This window comes from Ursus arctos, unplaced genomic scaffold (genome assembly GCF_023065955.2).
Source record: "Ursus arctos isolate Adak ecotype North America unplaced genomic scaffold, UrsArc2.0 scaffold_22, whole genome shotgun sequence".
Lineage (NCBI taxonomy): Eukaryota > Metazoa > Chordata > Mammalia > Carnivora > Ursidae > Ursus > Ursus arctos.
In genome coordinates this window covers 58,244,211-58,259,820 of record NW_026622897.1, presented here as the reverse complement: position 1 = coordinate 58,259,820, position 15,610 = coordinate 58,244,211, and the positions used below count along the sequence as shown (strand labels likewise).

Sequence of the window (15,610 nt, the reverse complement as noted above, 5' to 3'; positions counted from 1 at the left end):
ATCATCAAGCCTTGCATCGAAAACCGGGGATGTACTGTATGGTGACTAACATAATATAATAAAAAATCATTATAAAAAAAAAAAGAAATACTATTTCATCACAGATGTATCTGGAAGCTCAAATGCCATCATATATCTGGCTTTTCTGTGTCTGATAATTCTCTTTCCTTCCCTGTCAACTTTATTCTCAGACTTAATTGACAGCAACCTGAAAATCTCCTGGTTTAAATTATTTTCACTGACATAATTCACATGCAAAGGGACAATTTTCTTCAGTGTAGTAACAATAAAATTCTGAGGCCTCAAGCCACTGACGAAAACTGGGTCATATGCCCAACTTGTAATGCCCAACTGTGTATTTTGTGGGAATACAGGAATTAGATAACCTAATTTATATAAGATTAACCTATCCATCCTCCATGATGCTGATTATCTCAGCCCCAAACAAGAACATGGATAAAAATAGACATGCTGTGTTTCATCAGAAAGAAATCCCAGGTGTTGTTACCAGGAAAAGGGGGAATGGATATTCTACAGATAAAAGTAATAGGTACCATCTTCACTCCATCATTTAACTGCCTGTTGTCATTCACTCATAGGTCATGCTACAAAATTTGAAAAACAAAAATGGCCCAATGTAATAATACTATTACAAAAGCATGAAGAACAGAAGTGCCTCCTGCCTAAGGTAAATAACTTAAAATCTCATCTAAGTTTTCATCCATTTTCAAGTTTGGCATTTCCCTACTAGCTCATTCTTCCCGCTGTTGAGTATAGCCCTCATGCAAACAACAGCCCCTCTAGCAAACAATAGGCATACAATCAAATGACCCATCCCAATCACTACAATGAAGATCCAGATAAAAGGAAAGCTGTTACAAGACTTTCAGGACACAGGGTTATGAAGGGACAGCACCACAATCAATAGCATACATCTTAATATGTTGGAAAGGAACACCCAAACTCCCTAATGTAGCAGAAGAGTAGATCCCTTGGTTAGCCCATGTGTCGTTCTTTGAAGCCGTTATCTAAATGTGGGAAGCTAATCCCAGAAAATGTATAACATTTATCTACCGAGCACTGTTTTTATTACAAATGACCAGTTACCAACTTAAGCTGGCTTAAGTGGAACAGATGCATGGAAAAGTCGCATAAACACAAGTCTTCATTAAGCTGGCGATTGAAAGAGTTGTGAAGAGATTGTGGATGAACTATAGACAAAGGAAAGGAAGAACCCTGCAAAGTGTTTGTTTTTACTCAGATATATAATACCAAAAAAAAAAAAAAAATCACCTATCACTATAAAGTGCACAATTTAGTAGGTTTTGGTGTATTTACAATTTATATTTACCATCACCACTATTTAATTCCAGAACATTTTCATTATTGCAAAAAGAAACCTTACTCTCAGTAGCAGTCATTTCCTGTTGCCTCCTCTCCAGTCCCTGGCAACTACTAATCTAATGTCTGTGTCTATGGATGTATCAATTACAGACTTCATATAAATGGAATCCTACAATAAGGGCCCTTTGTGTCTGCCTTCCATCACTTGTATTTTCAAGATTCATCCATGCGGTAGCATCTATTAGTGCTAATTTCTTTTTAGAGCCAAATAATATTACATTGTTTGGGTATAACATGTTTTGTTTATTCATTCTTCACTTGATGGACAATTGGGTTGTTTCCACTTTTGAGCTACTAGGGACAATGCTGCCATGAACTTTTGTGAACAAGTTTACTTGTAGACATGTTTTCATTTCCAGGAATGGAATTGCTGGGCCATATGGTAACTCTATCTTCAACTTTTTGAGGAACTGCCAAGCAGTTTTCCAAAATAGCTTCAGCATTTTACAACTTCGCTAGCAATATATGAAAGTTCTAATTTCTGCATATCTTTGTCAACTCTTGGTATTGTCCATTTTTTCGGTGATATTATCATTGTGGTTTTGATTTTACATTTCCCTGACGGTTAATGGTATCAGTCATCTTTTCATGTGCTTATTTACTATTTATATATCTTCTCTGGAGACATATCTATTCAAGTCCTTTTTTTAAAAAAAAAGATCGATTTATTTATTTGAGACAGAGAGAGCAGGTGAGTGGGGACAGGGGCACAGGGAGAGAATCCCAAGCAGAATCCATGCTGAGTGTGAAGCCTGACTCAGGGCTTAATCCTTTGACTTATGAGACCATGATCTGAGCCCAAATCACAAATGGATGCTTAACCAACTGAGTCACCCAGGCACCCCTCAGGTCCTTTATCCATTTTTAAATTAGGTTGTCTTTTTATTGTTTTTTTTAAAAGATTGATTTATTTTTTTGAGAGAGCGTGTGCACACACAAGCCAGAAGGAGGGGTAGGGGGAGGATCAGAGGGAGAGGGACAAGCCAACTCTGTGCTGAGCACAGAGCCAGATGAGGGGCTGGATCCCAGGACCCTGAGATCATGACCTGAGCCAAAATCAAGAGTCAGATGCTTAACTGACTGAGCCACCAGGTGTCCCAGGTTGTCTTTTTATTGTTGAGTCGTGAGAGTTTTTCTATATATCATGAATACTAAACCTTATCAGATGTATGATTTGAAAATATTTTCTCCCATTCTGTGAGATGTTTTTTCACTTATTATATGGTGTTCTTTGAAGCACAACAGTTTTTAATTTTGATGAGCTCCAATTTGTTTTATTTTTGGTTGCTTCTGTTTTTGGTGCCGTATCTGTGAAGCTATTGCCTAATGCCAAGTCAAAAAGATTTATACCTATGGTTTCTCCTAAGAGTCTTGTAATTTTTGTCCTTTAACTTACATTTAGATTTTTTATGTACTTTGAGTTAATTTTTGCATATGGTGTGAAGTAGGAGTCTACCTTCATTTTTTGGCATGTGGATATTCTGTTTTTCCAGCCCAATTTGTTGAAAAGACCTATTGTAGTTTTTATTAAAATTTGTTCAGTGTTATAATCACTTAGAGATCCTGGTTTTAAAAAAATGCAAAAGTTATGTTACTACAATGAGTCTGAGGACCTAAGGTTTTTATAGCACTCCAGGTGATTCCGATACAAAAAAAAAAAAAAAAGATTCTGTGACCTCTATCCCAGGATAATCTGAAATCAAAAGAGAAGAAAAGCATCAAGGGGACTGAAAAAAAAAAAAGGAAAAAGGAAAAAACTAAGATACAAGCATGAGACACAAAGACAAAGCCAACATGTGAAAATCAATTATCCTTCTGCTTGATATCAAGAATTAAAAAAAAAAAAAGTGTTTGGAAATCCAGAAAAGAGAGGGAAGAAGATAGACAGGAAATCAAGCAAAAAATATGAAAAGTCTGGAATTCCCTGAATGACCATCATACATCATGGCTCAGGATCATATTCACACTATTAATGCTTAAAGAAAAAAAAACTTTAAATTTTAACATTAGTTCAAATTGTTCCCTCAAGTGTCTACAGATTTGCACCAGCATGCTTTCCTGACACCAGCAACATTTCTGGCACACACATACTCACATACACACTTGCACACAGATTCTCACTACTCAAGTATAATATCTCCTATCCATATATTTGCCCATCCTCCTATGAAAAGGCTCAATGTTCTATCTCTTCATGTTTTTTTTTCTAAAAAAAAGCTAACAAGAGAAGTTTGCAATCATAAATACAGATTTTTTTTTTTAATTTAAAAAAAGGGGGGATACATTTCTTACACCTGAAACTGCATGTATTTGCCTGTGGCTAAGATGAATGAAAAGAACTTGAGAATTGTCCACACTGGATTACAGAAAATAGGGGTCTAGAGAATACCACTGGATTCCATGGATCTTCTCTCCAGGTCAAATGTATTCCCTGACTTCATAAAATAATAAAGTAGGACACTCCCCTGGAATGCTTATATTCAATGGTCCATAATATCTTGAATGGATGGCAAAGAAGGGCTCCACAAAGCCAAAGGAACCTCTTAGTGTCAACACCAAGATTAGAGTCCAAGGACACAGAAAAGAAGGTAGCTTAGATTGTGTTTCAAGAATTCCAAATTGGGGCATTCCTCTTACCTGCAGCAGGTCCACTGTTGGCCATTTCCGGCGATGTTCCAGATCTGAGATGAGCTCTTTCACCAGTTGGTTCTGCTGAGCCAGCTCAGTCTCAGCCTCAGCCAAGCTATCCAGTATCCTCTTCTCCTCTTCTTCCAATTTTTGCAGTTCTCTCTGCTCTTCACTGTCCAGGATGCTTCTAAGCTGACTGAATTCTGTCCATATCCTTTGTCTCTCAGTCTGTACCTGGTACTTCAAGGTTGGGCAAACAAAAGAGGTAAAGAGTCTATCTGCCTGAAAACCTACTGTAGAAGGGATTAGGAGCCAGAAAAAGAAATATTTTTTCACTGAGTTGTAATCAAGAGGGAAATGGAGGCATGGGGTAATTTTGGGGAAAGCTGGGTATTTTTCCTATTTTCCCTTCAGTACCCACCAAAACAGGCCTTGGACTGTCTTAAATGGGCCAACTCTGGAATGAAATGTAAAATCTAAGTGAGGTTTAGGTTGTAGAAGCCTGTACCAGACACCCCTGCCTCCCTGCATTACCACACTTCCAAGTCTGAACCGTGGGCAAAATCTTGGTCCTTTGCCCAGTGTCTTTCACTTGAGGTGTCAGAGCCTCATTGGAAAAGAGGAATGGAAGACATTCTCCATCCCAAATACCTGTGTGTACCTGTAACATGTCCACTCTCCAGCCCTCAACGTAACAGAGACAGGACAAAGAGGAGAACTAATCAAATGGCTTCTAATGCATTCTGTGTCAGGGAACAAAGAGGAATGGGCTTCCTTGTGATTTGGACTGAAAAGTCCTGCCAAGATTCCTGTGTCAAAAACCTCTTAGAAAGAGTCTCTTCCTACCTTCCAGGAAGTCCTCTCTTCTCTGATGGCAGCTTCCAACTTCTCAGCTTCCTGCTGCTCCTTCCTCAGCCTCTCCAGAGCTGCGTGAAGCTTCTCCTGTGAAAAAGCAGTCACATCAGATCACTCATATCAGAAAATCGTCATCAACCTATGAGCTTTCTCAGCGAAGAACAAATAGGGAAGAAATCAGGCTGGTCCCTGAAGAGACCAGTTTACAGAAATTGTGATTAGAATCTATGATACAGGAGAAAAGCAAAGGAGAATAAGATTGATTTATTTATTTTAGAGAGAGGGTGAGTGGGGGAGAGGGGGCAGAGGAAGAGAAAAAGGGAAGCAGACTCCCCACTAAGCACAGAGCCCCATGTGGGGCTGGATCTCATGACCCTGAGATCACAAGCCAAGCTGAAACCAAGAGTCGGAGGCTGAACTGACTGAGCCATACAAGCACCCCAAGGCTCATCCTTTATGTTAGTGGGAGGAATACACAGAAATGTCCTTCAGACATTGGAAGATGAACATAGTTTAAGAGACATACATGGAAGGAGAGTGATTACGGGGCTCAGGACCATGGTGTCAAGGTGTGTACAGAAGGATGGAAAGTTGAGATTTCCCACCAAGTACCATCTTCCTCCCTCTCTCCCTCCATCCTGGTCCCTACCTGACATTCCTTGACTACTTCCTCCACAAGGAATGTGTGGTGACCACGGTGCTCCTGAGACCGCTCACAAAGCCAACAAATGACCTTCCTATCCTCCTTACAGAAGAGCCGGAGTTTCTCTTCATGGCGCACACAGAGGTCTCTCTTCAGCTCTTCCTCTGCATTCAACTTGAATTCTCTGATTCTCTCCATTATGTTGACCAGATGCTGATTAGGCCATAGGTTTCCAAGTGAGAATCTGACGCCGCACACAGGACAGCTGCTTTCCTCTCCTGGGCTGATCTCTACCTCCTTGGTGTTCATAGTGATGCAAGCTTGACAGAAGCTGTGACCACAGTCTAGAGTCAGGGATTCTGTCAAAAGCTCCAGGCAGATGGGACAGGAAACCTCGTCTTGTATGTTCAGGATTTTTAAAGCCATAGTACGTCTCCCCGAGCTTCTTCCTGTCCTTACTCCTGGAGCTCTTCTTGCTTAAAGGTTGCTGGATGGCTGGGCAGATTGGGAGGGGAAGAGGTCAGAATGGCAGGAATAAAAAGGATTCTAATTGGGCAGATATTAAGGATTGGCCAAAACTGAAATGTTGAAGGACAAAAAAAGGGCGGGGGAGCAGAAATGAAATTCAGTAGCCTGGGTAAACTGCGGATGCCTCGGGCTTCCGCATTCGCTCTTTTCTAAGCCTGGAATGATCCAACGTTTGACATTTGCATGACTTCCTCTTACATGTCATCCAACTCTCTCCTTAAATATCATTTCATCAGAAGGACCTAGTGATACTTTGTCGACAGCACAATTACCAATACATCATTCACTATACATTGCCATCCTTTTCTTATTATCACTACGTAATATACAATATACTTTCCTTAAGTACCATACTCCTACACATAGATCAGGCACTTTGTTTTTATTCACTCTATATCCCTAGTGCTAGAATGCACAGGAACATGACCTTTGATGAATATATAAAGAAACTCCTCATTTCTCCATAGGTGATTAGACCTCTTTTTTTTCAATCAGCATTTCATCTTTTTGTTCCATTAATTATCTGTTCTCCAATAAGCAAACGTTGGGACCACAGATATAGTTTCGGCATAAGAAATGCTTACCTGCACAAATACCTGTCCTACACAGAACCATTCCATTCCCTCATATTCACTCCCGGAGACACTCACAGAAACAGCAAGGGCCACAATAGGGAAGGAATTTTACCACTAAGAACTGTGGAACCAGTTACAATTTGTAAATCACTTTGACCTATTTATTCATACAAAAGTCCTTGAGACATAGAGTACTTTATTGAAATGTGTAAATTTGAATGAAGTGGCTTACAAAGATGATTTCATTCAGTAAGTTGTCAGCGTGAATACAGTGTCCTCAGAATCCTTTTTCAGGGTCTCGTAGGTGTGATAAACACTACCAAATAGAGGTCCCTGTTTTGGGGGAACTAATAATTTGCTGAATAGGAGAATATCAACGATATCCCCCTTGAATACATAAGGATTGAACTAAAAGTTGTGAGAAGGGATATGGAATGAGAAAGAAGAAAAATATATTTTAGAGAGAAGTCATCACAGATCTGAATACCCTGTTGATAGAAGAGACAGCATCTTCTACACGTTTTAAAATGCCCATATGGCTGGTGCGCAGAGAGCTGCTAGGCTTTTGGCATTAACGTGCCAGCAAGGACCAAAAATGTGACACATCCTAAATGATGTGAAAGAGACAGTCTCTCTCCAAACAGCAGGGATCAGTGATGGGAGTCTGTAAGACAGGCTGCTAGAGGGAATGGAGAGAAGCAGACGAGGCTGAGAGAAACAGTAAGACAAAAGGGACAGGACTGGGGCGCCTGGTGGCTCAGTCGTTGAGCCTCTGCCTTTGGCTCAGGGCGTGTGATCCCGGCGTTCTGGGATCGGCCCCGCATCAGGCTCCTCCGCTGGGAGCCTGCTTCTTCCTCTCCCACTCCCCCTGCTTGTGTTCCCTCTGTCCCTGGCTGTCTCTCTGTCAAATAAATAAATAAAATCTTTAAGAAAAAAAAAAAGGCGACAGGATTGGGAGTTTGGTTGGATGTATGGGAACTAAGTGTCATCATCAGGCTTAAGTCCTTTCTTCCCATAAAAAGGACACTGACATTACCTTCTCCTAGCACTTCGTTTTATTTGTATTATTTTCGGTAAGCACAGACCACTTCCACAAGTGGGTTGTGACTGGTGTAATACTCGCCGTCAGGGTCCTGGAAGCTATGCTCACGGCTCTTACAAGGTCATCAGTCTATCGGCCCAAGACTACCCTAAGCTATGTTAGTTTCATACATACCATGTGGTCTTGTTCTCTCACAAGTGATCTCATGAAGGGGATAAAGTATCTCCTATACCACTGTATGGACCCTCGCCGAGAGCTCACGTGACGCAGCCACGCTGCTATGCTGTGTCTCCTGTCCTGTATGCCCCAGCTAAGCTATATGAACGTGACTGGTTTCTGTCCTGCTAAGTCACATGAGTGGGAACGGCAAACCAAACCTAAAACCACTGCTGGTGGTCAGTCAGAAGGCCTATCGCAGAGTGGTGGCATGGGGACGCTGCTGATTCTCAGAACCTGGACTCGTTACAGACAAGGAACTGCAAAGCAAAAAGAAAGGAAGATCTCAGTAGATATTCATCATGATATTTGTTTTAAATGATTGAACTCTATCCCTACATCGACATCACCTGTGTGAATGTGACCTTGTTTGGAAATAAGGTCTTTGCAGATGTAATCAAGTTAAGATGAGGTAATACTGCAATAGGTGGTCTCTAAATCCAATGACCTTCTAAGAAGAGAGGGCATGCCGCATACAGGGAAGAAGGCCACGTGGCAATGGTGGCAGGGACTGGAGCAGTGCAGCAGCAATGCCAGGAATGCCCAGAAGCCAGGAGAGAAACATGGAACAGATTCCCCCCCAATACCTACAGAAGAAACCAATTCTGCCAATACCTTGAGTTTGGACTTCTGGCCTCCTGAACTATGGGAGAATAAATTCCTGTGGTTTTAAGCCATAATTTATTCTAAAACCTTAGGAAAGTAACACAGCCGAAAAGGTCTTATAACGAAAGAAAGAACTGAGGTTTGTAACAAACTATAATCTTCCCTTTGCTCTACAAACAGAAAATAGGGGCACGATGAAAGCTGTACAGAGATAAATTTAGGTCTAGAAATACGTTCAGTTCTCCAATCACCCATGAAATGAACCTGGTGAAAAATAAAGCTGAATGTGGGCTGGTCGATGTGACCTAGCCAATGGTACAGATATTGAAAATTGTCCAAAGGCCATATGCTGTTAGCTCCTGCCTGCAGTGACTATGGTCGGATCAGGCTTTAAGGACTGGCAAGACCAGGGGTTTACACAACATGGTAATATCCACCCCTGCTTACAACTGAAGCTATGAGCCAACCATAGGCGTGGGGTTCTCTGTTTTCTTTCATTCTCTTCAGTATCCAACCAATGCTGAGAAACATCTGAAGTCTACAGGGGAGTGGGGCATGCATTCTACTGTGGGTTATAAACCTCACGTTCACAGTGGGGCTACAAGAAGTTGCTGTTAAAGCTGCTGCCACCACACTGGCCACAGAAAGAGGAAGGCACGAAGGAGCCACAGCCCCACACACGGGCAGTGACCCCACCCGTGCCCAAGAGTGACCTGAGAGCAATGATCAGGTTTCCTGGGCCAGGAACTGCCCATGGGGGAAGTCAGACCTGTTTTTGACATGGGAGACATGTGGGGACCTCAGGAAGACGGCAATTCCGCCTCCCCATAACTCTATATTGAATAGAGTTCCAGCTTCCGCAACTCTTTAGAATCCAGGACTAAATCTGTGCCCCCCGCCCCCACGATCCCCCATTCGTGACCCTCTCTCTCTCTCCTAGAGCTCTAGCTCTCTGGTAAATACGTTTTTAGAAAGTAGTATTTTTAAAAAGTCATTTAAAAAAAAAAGGTTATTTTGTAACATAGGATCACTTTTCTTAAATTGCTCCTGGTATCATTAGTCATCAGAAGACACTAAGAGTGTTTTCTTCGAATTAGTTCCAACCATTTCCACTGTCGTCTCCTGCATAGGTTCCGGGAAATGGTTCTCCCTAAAACTATCATTGCCCTTCCTCAGTGTGTGGCCATCGCTGTTCCCACATCGCGGACTAGAGTACTCCTCAGAGCAGACACGAGTCCTGTCACCCTTGTGTCCAAATACATGCTGTCCAGGGGGAGCCAGTCTTCATCACCATTAGTCAGGGCCACATGACACCCCTCCTCCTCCTGCCTCTAACCCCTGAGCCCTCCTCCTCCTCCCAGCCTACTCCACCCCAGCCCACACTGGCCTCCTTTCCATCTCGGGAGGAAACCCATGCTCAGCCTTTAAATCCCTCACATTCTTCAGATTCTACTCAAATATCTCCTCACACGGAGGCCTTCAGGAAAACCACTTACAGTTGCAAGGCCTTTCCCCGGTCACTACATTTGATGCTTAAAAATTGCAACCCCGGGATATTAGTCACCTTCCTGTATACATGTCAATTATTCGTTTGTTTACAATCTCTCCCCATCTCAACTGCAAGCTCTACCGTGTATTTAACATTTTCTCCATGTTGATGCATATTCGTTGCACTTTTTTTTCTACACCAGCAGCTTTAGTTCCTATGAATCAATTGTTTAAATAAATAAATAAATAAATCTATTTCATCCTTCATATTGGGCCTTGTTTTGGACCCTGGGGGACAATCAGTATCTGGGCAGAAATGGACCCCATCCAGGAGTAAAGCCTAGACCGCCAGGAAGACAGGAGCAGGGCTTCTGAAAAGTAGGCATACAGGATGTATGTGCGTCAGAAGGTATGTAACAAACCCATCAATGTGAAAATTGCCCACAAATGAGCTTAAGATAGGACATCATCACTGTCGGTCATAGAGCAAATGTCTTAGCAAGACCCCTGGATCTCCTTCTGAGCAATTATCAGCTCCTGTTAACTGGCTCCAAAGATAATAAGGAATTGTAACCTTGCAACGGTGTGTCTACAGAGGAGGAATGATGGAGAAAGAGCCCTAGGGCAGGTGAGGATGCAGGTGTCAGTGGGCTCCCGGAAGCAAGAGGACAGGGGCCTATGCAGGGCAGTGCAGGGAGACCCCTGAGACCGGCACTCAGAAGGACCCAGGGTGCAAGGGAGCCACGGAGGCAGGTGGCAGGCACATCACCCCGCAGGCCAGCCGCTGGGGAGACGTCAGGAAGGCCACAGACAGCCCCTTGTTGGTTCCCCGGGGGGGAGGAATGAGAGAATCAGCCTCAGCACGAGCCGGCTATGCCCCCCAAACTCCATTTGGTCTGGTGCTCCACCCCAGGAGCCTGGGCTTTCAAACATCGGGGACACAGGGACCTCTTCTGCCAGCTTTCCTTCAAGCGGGCAGAGGTCGGCAGAAGAGAAAATACTTTCTGTTCATCTTTGAGAAAGAGAGACAGAGAGTGAGAGACGGAAAGGACTCCAGTTCTCCTCAACGAGGTAGACAATTCAAACTACAGAACAGGAAGCGCATGAGGATGGACACAGCCTGGAGAAAGAAGGGCCCCTCCGGAGAAGAACAATGGCCCCATCTCTTGGGCTCTCCTTTCTCTGCAGGCCATCCGTGCCCAAAATCAAGGCCGTCTCTGCCTTCTGTCAGCACTCAGAGCAGGAAGTCTGCAAACTGGCTTTTCTTCCCTTCAGAGCAAGTCTGGGCCACACGCTAACCTCACCTACCTTCCCGTGGGACCTTTCTCCTGGTGTCCCCCACCCTCTGTCCCCCACTAACTTCCCCACGCACCTTGAAGCCCCAGCAGAGAAGTCTTGGCTCCTGACTGAGGTGGTGAAGAAAAGCCAGGGCTGGCGTGGTCAGCATTTCCTCACCACACAGGGCTGGGCCTGCCTGAAGCCACTCCTCCCGAGCAGCCAGCCGGCAGGGAAGCGAAAGTGAAAATCTCGGGGCGGCAGGAAGATGAAAGGGGAAGGAGCTTCGGGGCCCAATGGGCCGTGGTCCCATGGGGCCACTGGAACAGAAATGCTGCAACTCAGAGGTTCGAAGCGAGGGAGGGGGGGCTTGCCCCAAGGGACTTTGGGCGAAGTTTGAGGACACATTTGGTTGTCCTACCTGGGGGATGCCACTGCCATCTAGTGGGAACCGCTCTGCGGCGCACAGGACAGCTCCCACAGCAAAGAATGATCCAGCCCAAAATGTCCAGAGCGCTGAGGTGGAGAGAGGCTGATTTAACCCTCTCCGCTTCCTGGGCCAACTAGGCACCCAGCGTCTCCTACCATTTTATGGTTGTGCACAGGCCATCAGTTCAGCCTACCAATTTTAAATTATCCCCTCAGGTCCCACCTTCCAAATTTGCCCCCAAAGAGCACACCATCACCTCCTAGGAAATAGCCAGGAGTTGGGCAGACAAGGGATGGAGGGTTCTGGAAGAGTTGGCTGCAAAGGATCAGGAGAATTTTTTGAACTATCATTTTCTAAATCCGATTTGTGCAGTAGTCACACAGATGTAAAACTTCAGCTTTTTAAGTTTTTATTTGAATTCAGTTAGTTAACATACAGTAAGCTCCTTTGCTTTGCTTCTCAAATTCCACATATGAGCAAAATCAAACAGTTTTTGTCTTTCCCTGACTTATTTTGCTTAGCATAATACTCTCCAGCTCCATCCGCATCATTGCAAATGGCAAGATTTTATTATTTTTATGGCTGAATGATATCCCATTGTAGATATATGCCACCTCTTCTTCATGCATTCGTCAGCTGATGTCATGGACCCTTGGCCTGCTTCCATAATTTGGCTATTGTAAATAATGTCACTGCAAACATAGAAGGGCATGTATCCCTTTGAATTCGCATTTTTGTATTCTTTGGGCAAATATCCAATACTGCGATTCCTCCATCATAGGGTAGTTTTATTTTAAACTTTCTGAGGAAGCTCCGTACTGTTTTCTACAGAGACTGCACCAGTTTGCACTCCCACCAACAGTGCACAAGTGTTCCTTTTTTCCCTCATCCTCACCAACACCTATTGTTTCTTGTTGATTTTAGCCAGTCTCACAGGGGTGAGGTGATATCTCATTGTAGCTGTGATTTGCATTTCCCCGACAGTAAATTGATGAACATGTTTTCATGTGTCTTTTGGTCATCTGTAGGTCTTCTTTGGAGAAATGTCCGTTCATGTCTCTGTCCATTTTTTAGTTGGATTATCTGTTTTTCGGATGTTGAGTTGTATAAGTTCTTTTTTTATATAATAATATTTTTTATTATATTATGTTAGTCACCATACAGTACATCCCTGGTTTTTGATGTGAAGTTCCATGATTCAGTAGTTGCGTATAACACCCAGTGCACCATGCAATACGTGCCCTCCTTACTACCCATCACCAGTCTATCCCATCCCGCACCCCCCTCCCCTCTGAAGCCCTCAGTTTGTTTCTCAGAGTCCATAGTCTCTCATGCTTCATTCCCCCTTCCGATTACCCCCCCTTTCTTTATCCCTTTCTTCTCCTACCGATCTTCCTAGTTCTTATGTATAAGTTCTTTACAGGTTTCGGATAGTAACCCTTTATCAGATATGTCATTTGCAAATATCTTCTCCCACCTTAGGTGGCCTTTTAGTTTTGTTGTTCGTTTCCTTCACTGTGCAGAAGTTTTTATTTTGATGTAGTCTTTCCAGGTGATTCTTACGTGAGTCTGAGGTTGAGAACCACTGGCCTCAAATGGTGAGTTGGGCCTTTGGGGGCCTTGGACAGGAAGGACTGCTTTGAAATTGAGCTAACCTTGACACCACACCTGATAGGAAGTTGTCTTGAACAGGGGTGTCCCTATCAGGAGTCACCGCCCTTTCTGGTCACGGGATGGTCAGGCTGACCCCAGCACGTTGTGCCTCCATGAAGAGCCCATGAGGAGAATACATGGATGGATTAACTTTCTGTGTGTATTCATCAAGGAAGTCCTAGTCTCCTAAGCTCCTGGAGAGCACGTGACCTAAAAAGTTCCACCTCTGGAATTGCCTTCCAAGGTACCGTTCTTTCTGTCCTCCCTCATCATCTGACTCATGCTTGGGGCCCAAGGACAAGCCCCAAGCAGGAAGACAATTAAAAAATTCTTTGAAGTTTTAACAACTTTCCCACTAAAATATCTGTATCTATTACATTTAGATATCTGCTCTGACCACTTTTAAGGAGTCAATAAGTACCCATTGAAGCTTGGTTATCCTTAAGTCAATATTGATAATTTACATCATTCAGATAACAAATCACTAGACAGATTTGTTAGTTTAGGTGTGTAAATCATTAGTTTGGGTGTGTAAATTACCTCAGCACTGTCCATAACTTCTGTGTGAGTAACACCCAATTTTCATCACTAATGTTATTCACTTGGGGTTTTTTTCCCCTCTATTTTCCTTATACCTGATTTCTCTATGAATTCAATGGGCTTGCAACCATGCTATAACTTTGCCTTTTTTTATTATTTCCTTAACAACCATCTATCAACATGTAATATATTAAAGATAGGAAAAAATGGCATTTTTTGGAAACTCCTCTTAGGGGATCAGGAGTTTCTCTGGCATGTCACTGTCAGCTAAGCTATGCTTCCAGGAGACAGGAGTGGCCTGGAAGGAAGGATAAGCAAGTCTGGTGTATTCAAGAATCTGCAAATAGTTCCATGGGACTGTACTTGGAGCTCTGGATAAACAGAAGAGAGGCCACAAGAGGTGGACAAGCGTCACATCATTAAGACTCATTTACACAGGCCAGGAGAGAGCTAGGGAGTTGTCTGGAGGAGGATGACAACGACTACATACGTCCCCGTATGTAGGAGTCAAGTGTCAGCTTTCCCAGATTCCTGACTTAACTCCCATCATCCCCATGGTACCCACACTCTCGCATGCAGGGCCCAGCAGGGCTCTCTGCTCTGGGAGCCTCCATTTGCAGAAGTAACTCTGAACCCCGGGTCTCTGCAAATGCATCAGTATGCATAAGGCCCTCTGCACATGGAAGATAATTGTGTACATCTTTTAGTTTTTATTTCATTATGAAGCTTTTCTGGTTGTTTTTTGAATATTGGACTTTTTGTATTTTTCGCAGAATTCTAAAGCTTATGAGCAGAGAACCGTGTAATTCTTTTGACTATTTTTAATTATCTGTAATGAACTACTTCCATTCACAATTTCGTTAGTTTGTGCTACTTTTTTGCCTTGTTTGTTTGTGTAAAAGGATCACCGAATTCTTTCTCCTGAAATTTAGTGTCATGTATTTTATATGCTAGTATATTCCTTCCACAAGCAAATTTCCCTGTATGAGGGAAGATGGCAGTTTGGGGACAGGAGGAGGCTGGGGTGGCTTTCCAAAACTGAAATCCTTGGCCCAGCTCTGCAGAAGACTGGGTGCTGCAGTGGCTGCCTCCACTTGTGACACCGGCCAAAGGAGTGAATGACTCAGAAGGGCTGGAGCAGGAGGAAGGACAGTGCTTTCGGGCAGACGAGCACAGCCCAGTGCAGACTCACAGACTCTCAGACCCCAAGCGCTGTGGAGGCAGCTCCAGCCCGTCAGTCCGTGGAAGAGACACGTCAAACCTTTTGTACTCATCAGTGCCAAGTGGCATGGTCACTGAATGAAGAGGAAAATCTGAGGCCTCTGAGAACCTGTGAGGGGCCACAGATGCCCCCTGCAAGGCATGATCTCTTTGCTTTCCTACAGCTCAATAACAATGCACTCATACCCCACATTAAATATAAATATTCTAAAGTCTTTAGAGTGTGTTAAAGATGACCACTTGGCATAACTGCATTTCTGGGAGAAAGGTAATTAACACTTACTTATGGACCATGAGGTGCCCCCCAAGCACCAAACACCTTGAAGACAATTAGGACCTTTGTTCTTAAGTCTCCAGTATTCTCAAGAATAACTTAGAGCACTTAGGAAATAGTACTTTGCCTGTAGGGTCTCAGTGGCAAAACAACCCTTAGGAGAAAAGCAATTATTCTCCTCCCACCCCGGGGAGACAAGATGAGCCACCCACTCTGGGTAGGGGCACAGCCT

At 43.5% G+C, this 15,610-nt stretch overlaps 1 protein-coding gene across 6 annotated transcripts in view; it reads right to left on the bottom strand.

Annotated features, from left to right (window-relative positions):
• The window catches only part of TRIM34 (tripartite motif containing 34), a 28,165-nt gene extending 16,549 nt beyond the window's left edge, over window positions 1-11,616 (bottom strand). For 2 of the 6 annotated variants that reach the window (XM_057316729.1, XM_026489592.4), the window contains exons 1-5: window positions 11,358-11,615; window positions 7,850-8,151; window positions 5,537-6,025; window positions 4,879-4,974; window positions 4,042-4,272 (exon numbers count right to left, since the gene is read on the bottom strand). In XM_057316729.1, coding sequence (XP_057172712.1) covers window positions 4,042-4,272; window positions 4,879-4,974; window positions 5,537-5,956 — 747 coding nt within the window. In that variant the 5' untranslated portion in view covers window positions 5,957-6,025; window positions 7,850-8,151; window positions 11,358-11,615. Of the gene's footprint in view, window positions 1-4,041; window positions 4,273-4,878; window positions 4,975-5,536; window positions 6,026-7,849; window positions 8,152-11,357 lie in introns of all 6 variants that reach the window. The other 4 variants (XM_057316730.1, XM_026489594.4, XM_048217287.2 and 1 more) reach the window with 3 other exon arrangements.
• Between the last annotated feature and the right edge of the window lie 3,994 nt (window positions 11,617-15,610).